The sequence below is a fragment of the Aulonocara stuartgranti genome (assembly GCF_965226115.1).
Source record: "Aulonocara stuartgranti genome assembly, chromosome: 17".
NCBI lineage: Eukaryota > Metazoa > Chordata > Actinopteri > Cichliformes > Cichlidae > Aulonocara > Aulonocara stuartgranti.
The window spans coordinates 38,081,322-38,098,452 of record NC_138953.1 but is presented as its reverse complement, the minus strand read 5'-3'; the positions used below and the strand labels follow the sequence as shown (position 1 = coordinate 38,098,452).

The 17,131-nt window shown below is 40.7% G+C and overlaps 1 protein-coding gene across 1 annotated transcript in view; it reads left to right on the top strand.

Annotated features, from left to right (window-relative positions):
• LOC309692564 (chemokine-like protein TAFA-2) overlaps window positions 1-17,131 on the top strand; it is a 68,634-nt gene that overhangs the window by 17,646 nt on the left and 33,857 nt on the right. Inside the window, exon 2 of the mRNA XM_082511182.1 lies at window positions 13,669-13,772. Within this exon, the coding sequence (XP_082367308.1) occupies window positions 13,670-13,772 (103 nt within the window). The 5' untranslated portion in view covers window position 13,669. The remainder of the gene's footprint in view (window positions 1-13,668; window positions 13,773-17,131) is intronic.

Below are 17,131 nucleotides of genomic sequence, written 5' to 3'. Positions count from 1 at the left end.
AAGCTATTGAGGAAAAAACGCCGCGTATATCTTGTTTATCATGACTCTGGTTTTAAGTGGCCTATCAACACAATTTAAAAACTGGTACATATCACCTTGTTGCTTTGTCTTGAAGTGGTCATGTGATTGGCTTACCACGACCACTTTATTCTTCCTCAGTCAAACAGCAGCACTCATGCGATTGTTTTGCCCCCTGAGCTCCAGGTGTTGTGCTAGACAGTGATCGTGATTACCGTCCGCGGGAGCGCGCACAGCTACTTAAAGCTGTAGCGTCCAGATTACTTGCGTAGTCAGCTACTTCCGTGCAACTTCTATAAGATGCGGGAAGCTGAACACAGCTTCAACCGTCTGTTTGTTGAAAAATAGTAACGGACCGCATTTTCTTGTTAGTAACTGTAACGGCGTTGTAACAATAGGAATAGTAATTAGTTAGATTACTCGTTACTGAAAAAAGTAACGCCGTTACTTGTAACGCCGTTATTCCCATCACTGCAGACAGGACATGGTCGCTCACAGTGGACATAGATGCTTCTTTCACTCCTCTTTCAAACCATCTGCCTTCTCTGTCCAAGATGTGGACACTGGTGTCCTCGAAAGAGTGACCTTTGTCCTCTAGATGCAGATGGACTGCTGAGTCTTGTCCCGTGGAGGTGGCTCTTCTATGTTGAGCCATGCGTTTATGCACTTTCCAACCTCCTTAGACTATGATGACCTGGATGACTGAAAACCTTCACAGACATAGTTATACAGAGTCTGATGAGACTTTTTTTTTATAGATGATACCTAAACAACACTAACTTTGTGTTATTTGGTTAGGTTATTTGTCAAAAAGTTAAACAGTCTTTCATCTTTTGTGTGTCCTTGCTTTTACCTTTTTGTGGAGCTTTAAAAACTGCTCTCACGTGGTTAACATGCCGTAGAATTGTTTAGCACTTCAAGTACAATCTCCCGAAGACTGCAGAGAACAGGTGAAGAATTAATTCAACGCTTTTTCCCCTACTTCCTTTGCAAATAACATTTGCTATTAATAGGCCAAGGTCAATCGAGTCCTTCACTTGCTAATGGAAAATATTGTAGCTTTGCACAAACCCATCAAGGTAGAAAAATAAATGACACAAATGGGACAACAATGGGAAAATAGGTCAGAATCTACCAGCAGTCCTCGTTTCACTAAAGTGCTGTTCCGCCAAATCAAATATGCTTCATAGTGAGTTTTGTTTTCCTATTTTAACACTATTCTTAACCGTGACTACATGAGATTATAGCAGCTTTCCGTCCCACAGTGAAGTTAGAAATACTAGGGATGTTGAATATATTGAAACTGTTCTTGTTGAAGAAGCATTTAAGCTCTCCCCTGTCTGTGCATACAAACACCGGATTTGTAGACATCAGAAATGTGCCACCAGCCAAGTGTATCCCAGTTATGGAAAAATCAGTGTGAAAATGCCAGTTGGTTAATTATGTTAGGAAGAGTAAATCTGCTTATTACGTGTTTTGTGGTGTATCTGTGAACAAGGCAGACCATGCAAGACAATTAGAGAATGTAAATCATACTTTTAAAGTAACCATCATAGTTCCTCACTGAAATACTTTTTGAGAGCTGAAGCTAGAAAAGCTATCTTTGGTGCATTGGTTGCTTCCATTTGTTTTGGTATTTGTCTGCACAGTAAAGGATTTTGAGCAACCTGTGTAGATTTGCTGTTCAAGTGTCCAAGAAAGTGTAAATAACGTCATCTCAGTCATTACAACATCATTCAGTAATTTTGCAGTCTGCAGTCTGAACCTTCATATTGGAATTTTGGTTGCTGCCAACACTGGTTAGCACTGGTTACAAACATAAATTGTATGGGTGCAATGGATAGGAGCACAAAATGGCTAATTAGTGCTAAGCAAGACTAATAAGATAATAATAAAAATAATAATGGATTGCATTTATATAGCGCTTTTCGAGACCCTCAAAGCGCTTTACAATTCCACTATTCATTCACTCTCACATTCACACACTGGTGGAGGCAGCTACAGTTGTAGCCACAGCTGCCCTGGGGCAGACTGACAGAAGCGAGGCTGCCATATCGCGCCATCGGCCCCTCTGGCCATCACCAGTAGGTGAAGTGTCTTGCCCAAGGACACAACGACCGAGACTGTCCGAGCCTGGGCTCGAACTGGCAACCTTCCGGTTACAAGACGAACTGCCAACTCTTGAGCCACGATCGCCCCAAAGACCACAATAACACGTATGACCAGATACATTAATCATAAGTGATCCACAGACTGGTCTGTATCACACACAGCAGCTATAATATTAGTTAAAGATTAAATGCACCAACACAACAAACAGGGAGGTTGTGATATTGGAGGCGCACAGCTAAAGAACCAACAACAGCAACAGTAACACACGGATTTGGCATTTAGTGTTTATATGAGTGTTTGGAGCGTTTATATGAATTTGTAGGTGTATGAGACATGCTGTATAACATCTGAAGGTTCTCAGTCATCCAGGTCATCGCAGTCTAAGCTTGGAAAGAAAAGCGTCTGGGCTTCTTTAAGATGTTTCACCTCTCATCCGAGAAGCTTCTTCAATTCTAGGGTCAAATGGTGGAGAATCTGGGACTCTCCACCATTTGACCCTAGAATTGAAAAAGCTTCTAGGCTGAGAGGTGAAACATCTTCAAGCCACTTAAAGAAGTCCAGACGCTTTTCTTTCCAAGCTCCTTAGACCATGCTGTATAACGCTTAAATAGAGCAGAAAAACAGTGTATAAGAAGCAGTCCATTTACTAAAGCCAGACTATATTAACATTCTAAGTAGACTACACTCGAGGAAACTGAAGACCACAATAACACGTATGACCAGAACAGTTAACAGTTTCAGGTATTTCAATGTTTTGTCATCCCAGGTTACTGGGATACTACTACTCTGACAATACTACTGCTCTGCTACACTAAAGCACAGTGAAGTTTGGCATCAGTAAATTATATAGTTGCAGTACACAATTTATACACTCAAAGTGCGTTCTTACTCTTTCCCACATACTTGTGCAAGAACCTTTTTCTATGCCTATGCATGTACACATGCAGACTAGCAGAGGCAGCTATTGAACCAGCAACCTCCTGAGCCGTAGCCAAAGCTTCCTCTATGCTTTTGACCCAGATTAACAACAGTACCACAGGAGTCAAAATGCACATTTCCCTTCTTACTTAAAATGTCAATCCTGAATTTAGTGAAACTCGCATGATAAAAACAGAGAAAGGGATCCATGCATTTGTTCCTATTCTGCTATGCCAAATATGTGGATGGGTGTATAGTCTACATTACATAGGGTGGAATTGGAGGGACACATTGGTAAGCTCTAAATATTTTAGCAAAGATGCTAATGGTAAAAGGAAAGAGTCCCAGTATGGCTGCCAGGAGCAGACGGGATCATAACCTGAACCTTTTGATGTATTGTTTAGCCTCACTGTCACAGCAGGGACAATAAATGATTGGGCAAAGTGTCACGTTTTGGGGTTGTTCACTGTGTCTCCAGGCAACAGTACACCAAATGTTATTATTTCACCACTGACAGCAATAAACTGGAAGTAGACCCTGGGCAGCGCTGAACTCGGCTTGTCAAAACTTTTCAATTCATTTATTTTCCTTTCAAGCTGTTAAAAAAGCTCAGGTGAAAACAGGAACCTCCCAAGAATGTTAATTAAAGCAGCAGAACTCCAACTGTAAAAGAAATGCATTAACGCTGATATTTGAAAATGATATAGTCAAATCTGGATTGACATATTTTATTATTTTCGGGATGGCGACGTGTGCAGTTCAGGGACCGCACAAGACAACAGAGAGATAATGTTGACAGCGTGACTGCAGGCGGGGACTTTGCTGTTAGTGTAAGAATCAAGTGTTTGTGACCAAGGCCGAGGCTCAAGTGAAGCCTTTCTTTAAAGCTGACTTGTGGCTCTGCTGCTTTCGGTGTTGTGAAGGGAGTGAACGAGCTAAATGTTCGGATTAATGCAACCACGCAAATCCAAGACAGCCAGCGAGGTGGCACTGCTCAAAAGAACATGCATTATTCTTCAGTAAAAGACATCATTTGCATCATCCACAGTATATTGTGCTTGAGGTCTTGAGTGTCCTCAAGCATAGTGCACGATATACTGTGCTCAGTGGGTAGTTATACATTACACTTATGTTTCCATTTATTAGTATTTGTTTTGTTTTTATCATTTTTTACCCTGCTAACTTCACTTCTGCATATATTATACATTTCTCTGCAGGCTTGTTCTGTGTTCTGTGGCAAAAGGCTCATACATTATACAAAAAATATTGTGAGGCTTACATGCTAATGAAACATTCCAACCACTATAGATACAGTCTAAGTTTGAGTTTGTTTTCTCTCAAAATGCCTATCTGAATCGTCATTACAAGCTGCAGTATAAATTCCCAAGGAGCACTGAAAGCTGCAGTAGTTGAACATGTATAAATAAAGGAATAAAACTGGAGGGCAGTCATTGCTAAGATAATGAGCTTTATTGTTCTTTATTGGCTCAGTCTAATGAAATTCCAGGTAATATTACAGGATGAAACTATGAAGCAAGAGCTGATCATGCTGAAATCAAGTAATTAATTCAATTCAATTTTATTTGTACAACAACAGTCGCCCCAAGGTGCTTTATATCGTAGGCAGACGCTACAATAATACATACAGAGAAAAACCCAACAATCATATGACCCCTATGAGCAAGCACTTTGGCGACAGTGGAAACAAAAAAACAGCGGCGGGGCGGGGGCCATCTGCCACGACCGGTTGTGGTCTTGTCTTTCAAAAAAATAAAACGTTGAACTGGAATAGCGTACAGAGCTGTCATATTTGGTCTGGCTTAGCTTAAAGAAGTGTGCCTCTAACGATGTTTTATTCACGTGTTGTCTCGTTTGTGTATCTGCCACACAAATGTAATGAGATTTTAGAAAAAGTGTTGAGAATTACGCGCTAAACCTACACTTTTATGGCATATAGTTAAAACATGACATTACATTTAGCAAGCTGAGGCAATTAGCTAAATTACACAAGAATAAGTTGAAATAAATTTAATTTAAATACATTTTATTTGTATAACACTGAAATGCTGTACTGTGCATACATGTGTATATAACATATGAAGCCATGTGTTATTGTGTTGACTAATGTTTACCGAATTACACATTACACTCCGGTTGGCATCAGGCAACACAGTCGTTTATGTGGTGTAGTGTCTTTGGTTTGGCCTACGGCACTTTAGCACTACAGGAAGTTCTCAAGCTAACTGCTGAGATTGTTTGTCTGTTCAGGCCTCTGTCCAAATGTATCCTCTCTGACATGAAGCACACAACAGGAGATAGTTTGCCCTCGTCAGGCTCTCACTACAAGAAAGACTCCATAGCCACTCTTTCACTGTGAATTCACTGACGAGCATTGTTTTCACACGGATTTATCCGACCATCACACAGAAATTAAGCTAGAGAGCTGACAGGTTAAAGACCTTTTTATGAGCCAGCAATTTGCATCCTGACATTCAGGCCCGTCGGCTAATGTCTGGAAAAGTTCAGAGCTGCATGTGTAAAAAAACAGCTTCGCCCAAACAGATCCTGTCACTGAAAACAGCTGCTGCATCTAACAGCGAGTATTGTGACAGCAGTAAGTAAGTCAAACAGGTATTGTGAGCCGTAAAAACCAACAAAAGGTTGAGTTAAAAATGTTTTGTAGAGCATGTCAGGGCAACGTGGGTGATAATTTACCAGGTTTGTGTGTCAAAGTCATTTTATCTTTTCTTAACATAAACATAAATGTTTAGGATTTACATGATTATTTATTATTGTTTGTGTAGGTGTTTGTCTAACCTTGAAATAAACTAAGATCAACCTAAATGTGAATTATCTTTATTACATAAACAATGTTTTTCTTACCATCCGACCTCTCTGACTTGTCTTCCCAATGTGATGTTTGTGCAATGTATGTATGGATGGAAGGGGCCCCATTTCCCTGCAGGTAACATGTGCGTGTAACATTGCAATTAAAGGCTTAATCAATCAATCAATGTTACAATTTTAAAAGGTTGAGTAGAGTAATGAAACATGCAATCTTGTCGCAGGACAAACATCTTTGGTTTGGCGCAATTTCATCAAGGCCTTCAAGGTCAACATAATGTTATTGGTCAAAAATTGACCCCAAAAAATCCTTATAACTTTAAAAGTACTATATGACTGTACTATAAAGATTTAAAGTATCATGTCACATTTGACCTCTGACCGTTCCTCTAAGGTTGATCAAAGTGATAATAGTTCCATATCGAGTCATTTAAAATGGCAAAAGGTTTTCAGACTGACAAGAACAAAGAGAATCTTTTTGAGTTTAGTCGATGAATTTTACTATGACTTTGTTTTGTACATAACAGTAACCGGTTCTAACTTTCAATAGACAATTTGAATACACTTCTGATAATCCTGAATAACTTTTTTTAATCAATATTCATTTCTAAACATTTAAACAAATTTTGCTAAACAGTGCAATGAATGCTACACATGTACAACAGCCACAGAAATAAAAATGTACGTATTTAAAACTATGCAAGTATATAAATAAGGTTTCATCAACCTCCACGTTTTAGTGCAATAACTGATGAAAAAGAATCCCAAAGAAAATGAAATTATTATCTACCAAATATAATACTGCTCCCTTAAACGTGACCTGCCACAGGTATTTGTTTCTGCCTCTCTGATTGGATAAAGAGAAATAAAGTGAATGCTGAATAATATAGAGTCAACCATGACAGTGCCACTAATTCATTTCACCTGAGTACTTAACAATAATTACACATAGATGCATTGTTATCATGAGTTGATATGTCTCCACGACTTATTGCAAAGACACAGTCGTCTCATCCGTCTTTACCAGATCAGCTTGTGAATGGTTCTTTTCAAGCAAGGGCAGGAAAACTGTCGTCTTGGCTCTTGTGGAATTCTTCTCTTGATAAAGATTAAGTATCGCTTGAGTACCACAGGTGTCTTTCAATAATGCAGCCAGGATCACAATGTCTATTTATATTAAATATAAGGATATTGTTGCAGAAATGCAAAAGACCTTCAAGCCAAGGTCAAGACGTAAACTGGCTTCAAAGCGTAACAAATCTCCAGGGACTCGCTCTGCCGAGCACCAGTGACAACGCAGCACATTCAGGTGCAATGAGATGTCATTTATGGAATTGCACCTTTCGACAGCATCCAACAAATGATGCTGTAACGCTGCCCTGCTCTGCGGCACCAATGACCCTTTTTTCCCCCCACACACTTATTACTACGAATTGCACACCGACACCAACTGGCCACCATTTCAACCCAGCCTCCAATTCTCCGGCTAATCGGTGACCATAAATCTGTCTCTGGGAGGTGAACGTAAGCACACACTGTTCCAGTATAAGTATCTGGGTGTACAATCGAGGTCCATTTGAGAAAATGCAGACACTGGTGCATTACCTGGATATCACGCTCAACATTTCAGTGAATTTCCTTCCTCACAATCGCTCTGTAGCTACACTGAAAACACTGTTAAATGCCATGATACTGGCAATCGTGGCTTTAATAGTGGTGGAAAAAATATATTATGAAAATAAAGGATCACCTTGGGTCCATTTAGTGTTTGCGCTGCATTATCCCTCCTCTTGTGGATAAGTGGCTTAATGATATTTCTGGCATGCACAGCAAGTGTCCTGGGAAACAAAGGAGATCTAATTGAAGCAAGGCAAGATGGGAAATGACAATCCAAAAAACACACTTTATCACACAGATAGACCACTCTCCTCATAAACCACTCTCCTCATAAAATGATACCAGGGGTTGTTTGCACAAGCTGCTATTTGGACCTATAGTTATGTTAGATGGGAAGGAAGCTCTGCACCTGGATAAGCTAGAAGTTTCTAGTGGATGTGTTGGAATCCACACCATGATGTGCTTCTAAAGGCCCCTACACCCTGAAAGTGCTGAGAAAAAAATGACATTAAATGCCAAATTTTTGGATGCAAACCTTTTATGTAATGTATATATACACAAAATTTGTCTGTGAAATATTTTTAGTGCGCAAAATATTTGCACAAATTTTGCGTTTCTTTACCTTTTCTGTTGTCTTCTGTTACAGCTACCCTATAGGCAGGGGTGCACATAAGTGGTCCGCAGGTGCGCATTCGCTGTCAAAATAAAAGACCAGATAAGAAGTTGCAACGCGCATTTGCGTACATATAAAAGGCAATGTTTTTGTCCTCTAGAGTGGGATTTTCACAGCATATTCTGCACCACATCTCTGTGCGTTCATCATTTGTTTGAAACCAGCTCACCTCCTGCAACCCCTTTTCCGAGAATACACGCTTCTTTTGCGGTTCGGACTCCTGACATTTCTTTGGAGGTGGAGGAACACCAAAGTAATTGCTTAAAGGAGCTTCTTCGACATCTTTAAGAGTTCTAAACAAATGTCTGTCCTCCTCCAGAAAATCTTATGTATGCAAATGTTGCAACTTCTTATTTGGTGCGCGTCTTTTATTTTGACAGCGAATGCGCACCTGTGGACCACTTATGTGCACCCCTGCCTATAGGGCACAAGCCATTTTATTAAGGCCTGTGCTTCTGAAATGACTTTCTCATTCATTTTCTCTATTGACATTTCAGAAAATCCCTATATTCTTAAATAAAGAATATAGGGATTAGCTACAAGGTGGTTTATGAGCCAAATACTGATTCAAAGCCTGGATTTGGATCAGAAAATAAAGTCAGAGGTACAACAATGCATACATAATTACTCCTAAAATTAGAGGAACTACTCATAATAATAAACTGCTGAAAATTCCAGAATCTACAGCAAGTGACCTTTGGAACGTTTTGGAATTAGCTTAACTTAACATTTATGCTGTTAACAGCAGTATATTGGTCCGTGAGTCGTTTGGTACCGGGCCGCGAGAGTTGAGGCTCAGGTGTGAAATGTCTGGTTTTCAGGGTTTTTATCGGTTTTCAGCGTTATTTTGTCATCGTTTTTATCGTTAACTCGGTTTTCCTGGGTCTTTTCACGTGTGTTATGAACAGAGGTGGGACCAAGTCATTGTTTTGCAAGTCTCAAGTAAGTCTCAAGTCTTTATCCTCAAGTCTCAAGTCAAGTCTCAAGTAATGTCAGGCAAGTCAGAGTCGAGTCTCAAGTCACTGGTGTAAAAGTCCGAGTCAAGTCACAAGTCTGAAACTTTGAATTTCAAGTCCTTTCGAGTCTTTAAAAAAAAAACGAAAAAATAATGTTGCAGTTATGCTAAATGTAAATATTAGACCATGTAATTTTTTAATCTGTGTTTTTCTCAACACATGACAAAATAGTGAACTTAGAAAATATACACAAATTGTGAAATTGCACCTCTTTAAAATGCAGCTCAATTAAACCTAGCTCCAAGAATAATTTTCACCGACAGTTCTGAGATAAGCTGCATGTTATTCTTGGATGCGGTTGTAGGACCGGCTTTAAAATCGCATGACAAAAATATCATACATATTAAAAAAAACTGAATCACCAACGTAGCCTGGAAAACATTTGCTAGTTAGATGAAGTCAGCTATCTCATCGTAGCATATTTATATGCATATTTATAATCATACGGTTCTTGGAGTGAGTGCATACACTCATGAAGTTTAGTAACTTCCGGTCACTGCAACAAGCCCAGGTACAGTTTACCGACGGATGGGTGCAGGACCTTGAAATGCACCGTGTAGAACGAAAGACCATCGTACGTATCATAAGTTTACCAGTCTCACAAATCGTCGTCATAAATACACATTCCTTAACCGTTTATTAATATAACCTTTGAGCTCAACGGTAATTAATTAGTAGTGGAAATAATTTCTGGTACCCATCACAGAAATGTAGCAGTGACAACAATATTGTATGCTGTAATCGTACTGGGCAATTAGTGATACAAAAAACCTGTTTTATCCTGTGAATAAAAGTATATGTTTTTGTCAATGTACCATAATAACAGAAGCGAAACGCAATATTGTGTCAGGACAATTCACTATTTATGCACAATAAATAAAGGAGCATAGCGCGACAATTTCTGTTCAGCGCCAGACTTGCTTGTAACCTATATCACCAATTATGTTATGAAAATGACGTATTAAGTACTAAAAGACACTGACCTTCGTGTAAATGCTTGGAGCAGACTAACATGTGAGCTGGAGGGTTCTGGGACGTTATATTTGATCTTTGAATGGCTGCAATCCAGACCATCCGTCGCGTCTTTGTTACTTCGGAAACATGGCTCGAACAATTTCTCTTCAACGACGTAATCCGATAACAACCGATCTCTTTACCCGTCGGCTTCCCGTGGCTGTCATGCGACCGGCTATTGTAGTTAATAATACAACAGCTTCTTGACATTTTTGTGTTTCTTTTTATCGCTGTGTGACTGATTTCAATTGAAAGCCTGCGTGCGCTAGTACCGCTTGCCACGAGTTCCCAGAATCCTTTGCGGTTCTACCCGTGAATGACGTCACATTTTCAATCTCTATATAATATGCATGTTAAATTTTATATTTGGGGTAAAATATCAAGTCTTTTCAAGTAAACCGGTTCAAGTCCAATTCAAGTCCCAAGTCATTGGTGTAAAAGTCCAAGTCAAGTCACAAGTCTTACAACATTTTTTCAAGTCAAGTCTAAAGTCATAAAATTAATGACTCGAGTCTGACTCGAGTCCAAGTCATGTGACTCGAGTCCACACCTCTGGTTATGAATAAATCTTCTTTTTTTCGGTACCGGTACTAGTTTTATTTTGTTGTATTTATCCGTGACACCTTAAAGGCCGGTCCGTGAAAATATTGTCGGGCACAAACTGGTCCGTGGCGCAAAAACGGTTGGGGACCGCTGCATTAGATTATACATATATAATAATGTATAATGGTAGTTTGTGTGTAGCGTTTGTGCCTGCTCAAGCGGTTTCTAAAGTTTAGCACTGACTAAGAAACCTGACATTTCCATGGCGACAGCAACTTCCACCAATCGGGGCAGGGATAGCTCAGTAGGTAGAGTGGTGGCCCCATGATCGGAAGGTCGGGGGTTCGATTCCCCTGAACAGCTACCCTGAGGTACCCCTGAGCTAGGTACTGTCCCCACACACTGCTCCCCGAGCGCCCAATGGCTGCCCACTGCTTCACTCAGTGAATGGGTTAAATGCAGAGAGGAATTTCCCCACGGGGATCAATAAAGTACACCTTCTTTCTTTCAATGAGACACTTTGCTGCCTTATGTTAGGACTGTGGGTAGAGTCATTCTTTTCTGTGACACTGTGAGTGAAACACGTTTTTGTTAAAGTAAGGTTGACATCACACAGACTTATGGTTTCTACAGGAGCTCATACCATCGTTTCACAGTGTCACAGCTACTTTTAGTGGTTACAACATTATGGTTCATGCTCAGAATCCCTTTGAAGAATATGAATGAGCCCTGTAGCTGAGCGATTAGCCTTCTACACTTCTACTATCTCATTAAATGCCACATATCATTTTTTTCGAGTACTCGTGCCTGTATCTCACTAACGTTGGTTGTATCAGATTGTAGGAACAAGTGACCGCTTTGATCGTTAGTTTGAGGACTTGGGAATCAAAAGTCAAAGACCCACGCTTTATTGCGTCCACTGCATGCAACTGCTTGTCTCTTTGCTCTGTCACATCTCAGCTATGTGTGCGCTCGTTGCTTTGAGTCTTTCAGATTGAGTTATCTGGGTTATTTTAAGATTACTGGAATTATTCCCCCATCTTTGCTCTTTCCTGCCTCTTTCCTTTGTCGAGAGTTGGATGGTACTTACCATCTGAAATTCACAAATTAACATGATGCATCTTGTTTAATCCCTATAAAAACCTGAAAGGAATGACATAATCAAGCCGCGGCGCTTCAAATAACTTCTTCGCTCTCGGTGACCTCCTGTAGTCTCGCTGTCACTGTGATGGCTTTGGGTAGCAATTAGTATTTCCCAAAAATATTTAGCTTTTTTTTAAAGTAGGGAAAATGTGATGTAGAAATTATTCATGACCTTTAAGTCAAATTTCATTAAATGAAGCCATGTCAAAATTAATAAATAAATAAATCTTCAGCGATTATTTAAGACTTCCCCTTCCATACACTGCTATCGCCTACATGTCCAGATAACAGGCAGCTATTTATATCTTTAAAGGGCACATTAAACATGTGAGTTCTGCCTGTTCTTTATTGCTGGAGCAACACAACTCAATACTAATTCCTGTGTGACACTGAGCGCTCTAACAAAACCTTGCTAAAAGGTCATGTTTGCTTTGCAAAAATAAACTTAATTACACAAATAATCTGAGATCCCCAATGAGGTTTAGCCAATCTATATGTCAATGCGGCAGCCAGATAAGAGGCGGGAGGTGGTAAATAAGGCATAAACGCAGCTTGTAACTTTGTCCCCTCCCGCCATACGATACTATGCCCCTTCCAGTAATTACCGAACCACTCCCGCATCCCCCGTTTGAAATTTGATCATTGTCTGTCGGTGATAACACACTGTGCCAGACGGTTTATGCAGTGTGGCCTTGGCTCCACCACACTTCATTAGGGAGAGGGAGTGCAGAGAAAAAGGCACTGCGGAGGGATGGAATAGCCACTGCGACCTGCCCGCTCTCCGCTCTGCTGTAGAGCCTACAGAGGCTTGCTGAAGCCTGTTGGGGCAGCAGAGAGCCTTCACCTCGTGTTCGGTTGAGCACGAGGGGAGCCGCAGGGGAAGAAAGAGAGAATTTGGAGATAGTGATCTGGGGGTGCATTCACAGCTGTAGTTTGTTTTGAGAAGCAAGGAGGAGGATAAGAGCCTCTATCCCTGCTTTATACGAGCAAACATGCATTCAGGCGAGCGAAGGGATGGAAAAAAAAGGAGGAGAGGCTGACACAGATGATAATAGATGCTTTTGTTTGGTAAATGCAAATAAACCGGGGGCTTAATGTGAGTTAATGATGTCTATCTAGCCATCTTTCATCCTTGGGGGAAATAATTATTTAATTTCCTGCTGAATTTATTAATCTGCTCACTTACAAAGAAATGTAGGGCCTCTATTTTTGATGGAGGTTTCAGCAGAATATCAGTCAAAACTCCAGAAAGTCCTACATTGATTTGTATGTCATTTGAACCCTGTGTAAAACATGACCTAGTACTTGGTGGGTAGGTGCTTCTTTTATTTGGTTTGCTCACATCTCTTTGAACCACTCCTCTTTACAGAAACTCTCTAAATCCTTTTGATTTCTAGGCTGAAACTTGGCAGCTTCAGCTCCCTCCACAGATTTTCTGCAGGACTGAGGTCTGGTCGATCTTCCCCTCATTGCAGTGGAATCGTTACTTGGTCCTTAGCAGGAACACCACAGCATAATGTTGCCGCCTCCTTGTTTCACCGTGGGGATGGTGTTGCTTGGGTCATACTCATGATTTTGAAAGAGCTGGATTTTGGTTTCGTTTGGTCACAGCACCTTCTCCCAAGCTTTCTCTGAATCATTTAGATGTAAACTTTATCTCTGTATAGCTATAAATAGTGTTTCTGGTTTCACCTCAAATTGCTTCAAACTGCAGCTATCATAAATGAGTTATTTGTGGTAACACTCCTCTCCTCTCGCCTCTTTATCAAGGATGAGTGAGCCATACCCGCAGATTGGAAGCAAAGGAGCTCTACTTCTAATGGTGCTTGTCATGAGCGTCTGGGAGATGTCTGTACCAGCAGAAGCAACAACAGGTGAGGAAACAAAAGCAGCTTTTACTTTGCTTCTTAAGTTTTCAGTGGTGGGCTGTAGTGCTGAACTGCTTCTGGGTATCACTGGTCTGGACTTTGAAAACAATTATGACCCAGTCAGTAATATATTCTTTTTTAAAGAATATATTCATAAAAATCATATATTTTTACTGTTTCTTTCCTTCATAGTATTAAAGACTAAGGCTGCTCATTGACTGTCTGATTTAGTGCCACAGTGCAAACCAGCAAGCAAAAAGTATTTTCACCAACAATTTGAGATGAATGCAGAATAATCTGTTTAGAATAACACCAGCTGTGTAACATTGCTTTCTTATCATTGTCCCTCACTCAAAAAGCTAAACTCTATAAATATGGAAATATGTTGGACATGAGATTTCTATCACTTCACTGAAATCATTCTCAGTTTGTGTTTGTGACCTGGAGGCGTTAACTTTCTATGAACTGTATGAATTCTTAGGCTGATTAGACAGCGAGACCTTCCCTCTGTAAATGAACGCCAGTGGCAGAAGTAGAAGATTCTGCTCATGAAGAAAGACTCATTTTGGACTGGAGTGGGAGCAAGCAATTGTAATATATATATATTAAAAAACACAAAAGCTAACTAATAAACTGAATTTGAGTAGCTTCCATGTTTAGCTCAGTGATTTACAAAATTATGATGTATGTGGCAGCACAACCAACAGGACCAGGGAGAGAGAGAGCAAGCAAACGCTCTGGTGTGGTGTTTATTTTCAATATAAATCTGGTCTGCTCCACCATGTAGCAATGCTGCCATTACTGTGGTGCAAGCCAGACCAGGAGTGTCCGCTGCAGCAGCAGCACGAATAACTGGACTGACCATTAGTAACTGATGCAGTTATGCATCTTAATAACATCTAAGCAAATTGTTAAGTTTGGGTTTTTTGACAGTAAGTCTTGAATAGTGGCAACACTGTGCTTTAAATTGCTTTCATCAGTGCTGTATGTCCTGAAGCAACAGGGCCAGTGGATTCTCTACCTCGGCTCTCAAACACTGATGTTCTGTAGGTTGTGTCGGCATTTTAAGCTGTCCTTTATGTTGATGCTTTTATCCTCTGGTTGTAAAAATGGAGGTGTATGAAGAGATAACAGGGCAAAGGCCGTGTCAGGAAACATGTTGATTACCAGTCGAGTAAGTCAAAAGATTATCAGCAAGGAGTCTGGTTTGTGTCCCAGTTGGTAACTTTGTGTTTTTGCTCAGTGATCTGTTTTGCTTACGTCACTGGATTCGCTGCTCAGGTTCAAGCTCTGAAACTATTTGGTTGGGTTTAGAAACAGATTGCCACAGCATGTTTGGGTTAAAACATGCTGCTATACCACAGTGGAAAAATGGCAGTGGGTTTATACCAATAATGCCAAAGGACTCACTGCAAGTGCTTATATATCAGCGAGCTATGAGTGACCCATCTCACTATTGCTATAACCTGTACAAAGAACACAATGTGTGCATCAGTGAGACAGCGGTAGCTCAGACAAAACAGCAGCATTCGACTGGAGAAGCAATGCAAGACGTGACCGTTTACATTCAGGTCTTACTTAATGCTCCAAAATGCAACCTTTTGATCTTCACACCTGCTCGAGTCCCGGTGTCCTTGGAGGTTCAAGGCACAAAGTTTTTTGTTCTTACAGCTTACAGCTCTAATACAAGTAATGTGTTACTGTAATCCGATTACTTTTGTCAAGTAACGGGTAAAGTAAGGGATTACTTACTCAAGGTAATTAGATTACTGTTACTTTCCCGTAAGCACGCTGCGTTACTAAACGGTGATTTTGTTTGTGAGAGTGTCTCATGAGTCATGACTGTGACGTAAGCACGTGCGACGTCTGTGGTAACAGACGTGTGCAGATATGGAGTGTGGGAGAGAGTACAACCGTGAAGCGTTTAAAGCTTGGAAATACTCACATTACTTTGATTCTGTAAAAGTGACAAAAACATTAGCGTCCGCTGTGCACTCTGTGTGGGAGGAAAACTTCTTTCTAAAGTGAAAAATTAGACTTCAAATCTGAGCGAGCAGCGAGCACGCTGCCACGGGAATGTGACATTCACAGAGAAACCCCTGGATCCCCCCACTGACATGACCACTGTGGGCAAACCTCCACCCGCCCCACTCCTGCTAAACAGGTGACAACAGATTTAAGAGCGACAGGACTCAGAGCTGCTGAATCTTTGATTTATTTTATTTTCTGCTGTGTTTTACGTGCATCTGTTTGAAAGAGTGTGAACACAAAAAATATTTTTTTAAATATGCTAGAATATGCAGAAAATTGGTTTAAATGTTCAACAATTTCTTTAAGTCAAAGACTGTTGCATATGATTTAATTTTTGCATAAAGTTAAAAGATTAAAAATAATGAAACAGGTTTTAAAAACAGACTTTTTCCATTTGATTCAGTTTTATGATGGATTATACAGAAAAAATAGAATTGGGCTGAAAGGTCTATTTCTTTATTATGTATCCAGGTTGTGTATCATGTTTTTAAAAGTAACGAAGTAACTAATTACTTTTGAAAATAACTAATCAGTAAAGTAACAGGATTACTTTTTTGGAGAAGTAATCAGTAACCAGGGGCGGAGCGTGGGGGTGGCTTACTGGGCTTAAGCCCGGGTTGTTTTGTCAGAAGCCCGGGGTCTTTTGGAGTGTAATTTTTTCATAGTTAGATGTCTGGCTGACAACTGTATAAAACAAAAAGTCCCCCCTGATATTGGTATGATCCGAGCTCAGGCACTAAGCGACTGAGCGAGGGGGCGGGGCAGCTGCCGCCTGTGAGTGCGCTGTTGGAGAAACGGAGCCAGCCATACTAAGGAGAGCTTAAGTTTGACCAGGGCCCTATTTCAGGAAGCCGGTTTAGAAAACTCAGAGTGAAAAACGATACTCAGGGTTGAGTAACCCCGAACTGTCCAACTTGGAATATTCGGTTTCAGAAAGGCTGATAACAATTAGTTCAGTCAACGCGGAGTTGCTTTAACCCCACGTTAAGCGCGCGCACGAGGATACATAAAGCCCTGATTAGTGGAGCACAGATTAAGCGAGTCACCATGGAGACGGAGGGAAAGAAGGCGCGGTCAATGTATTTTACAGCGCTTGAGGCCGAAATTCTGATGGCAGCATATGCCGATAACATGCAAATTTTGCGGAAAAAAAGTAACACAGCCTCAGCTGCAAAAGAAAGGGAGCATGCATGGCAAAACATATCCATCCATCCATCCATCCATTCGCTTCCGCTTATCCTTTTCAGGGTCGCGGGGGGCGCTGGAGCCTATCCCAGCTGTCATAGGGCGAAAGGCGGGGTACAACCTGGACAGGTCGCCAGTCTGTCGCAGGG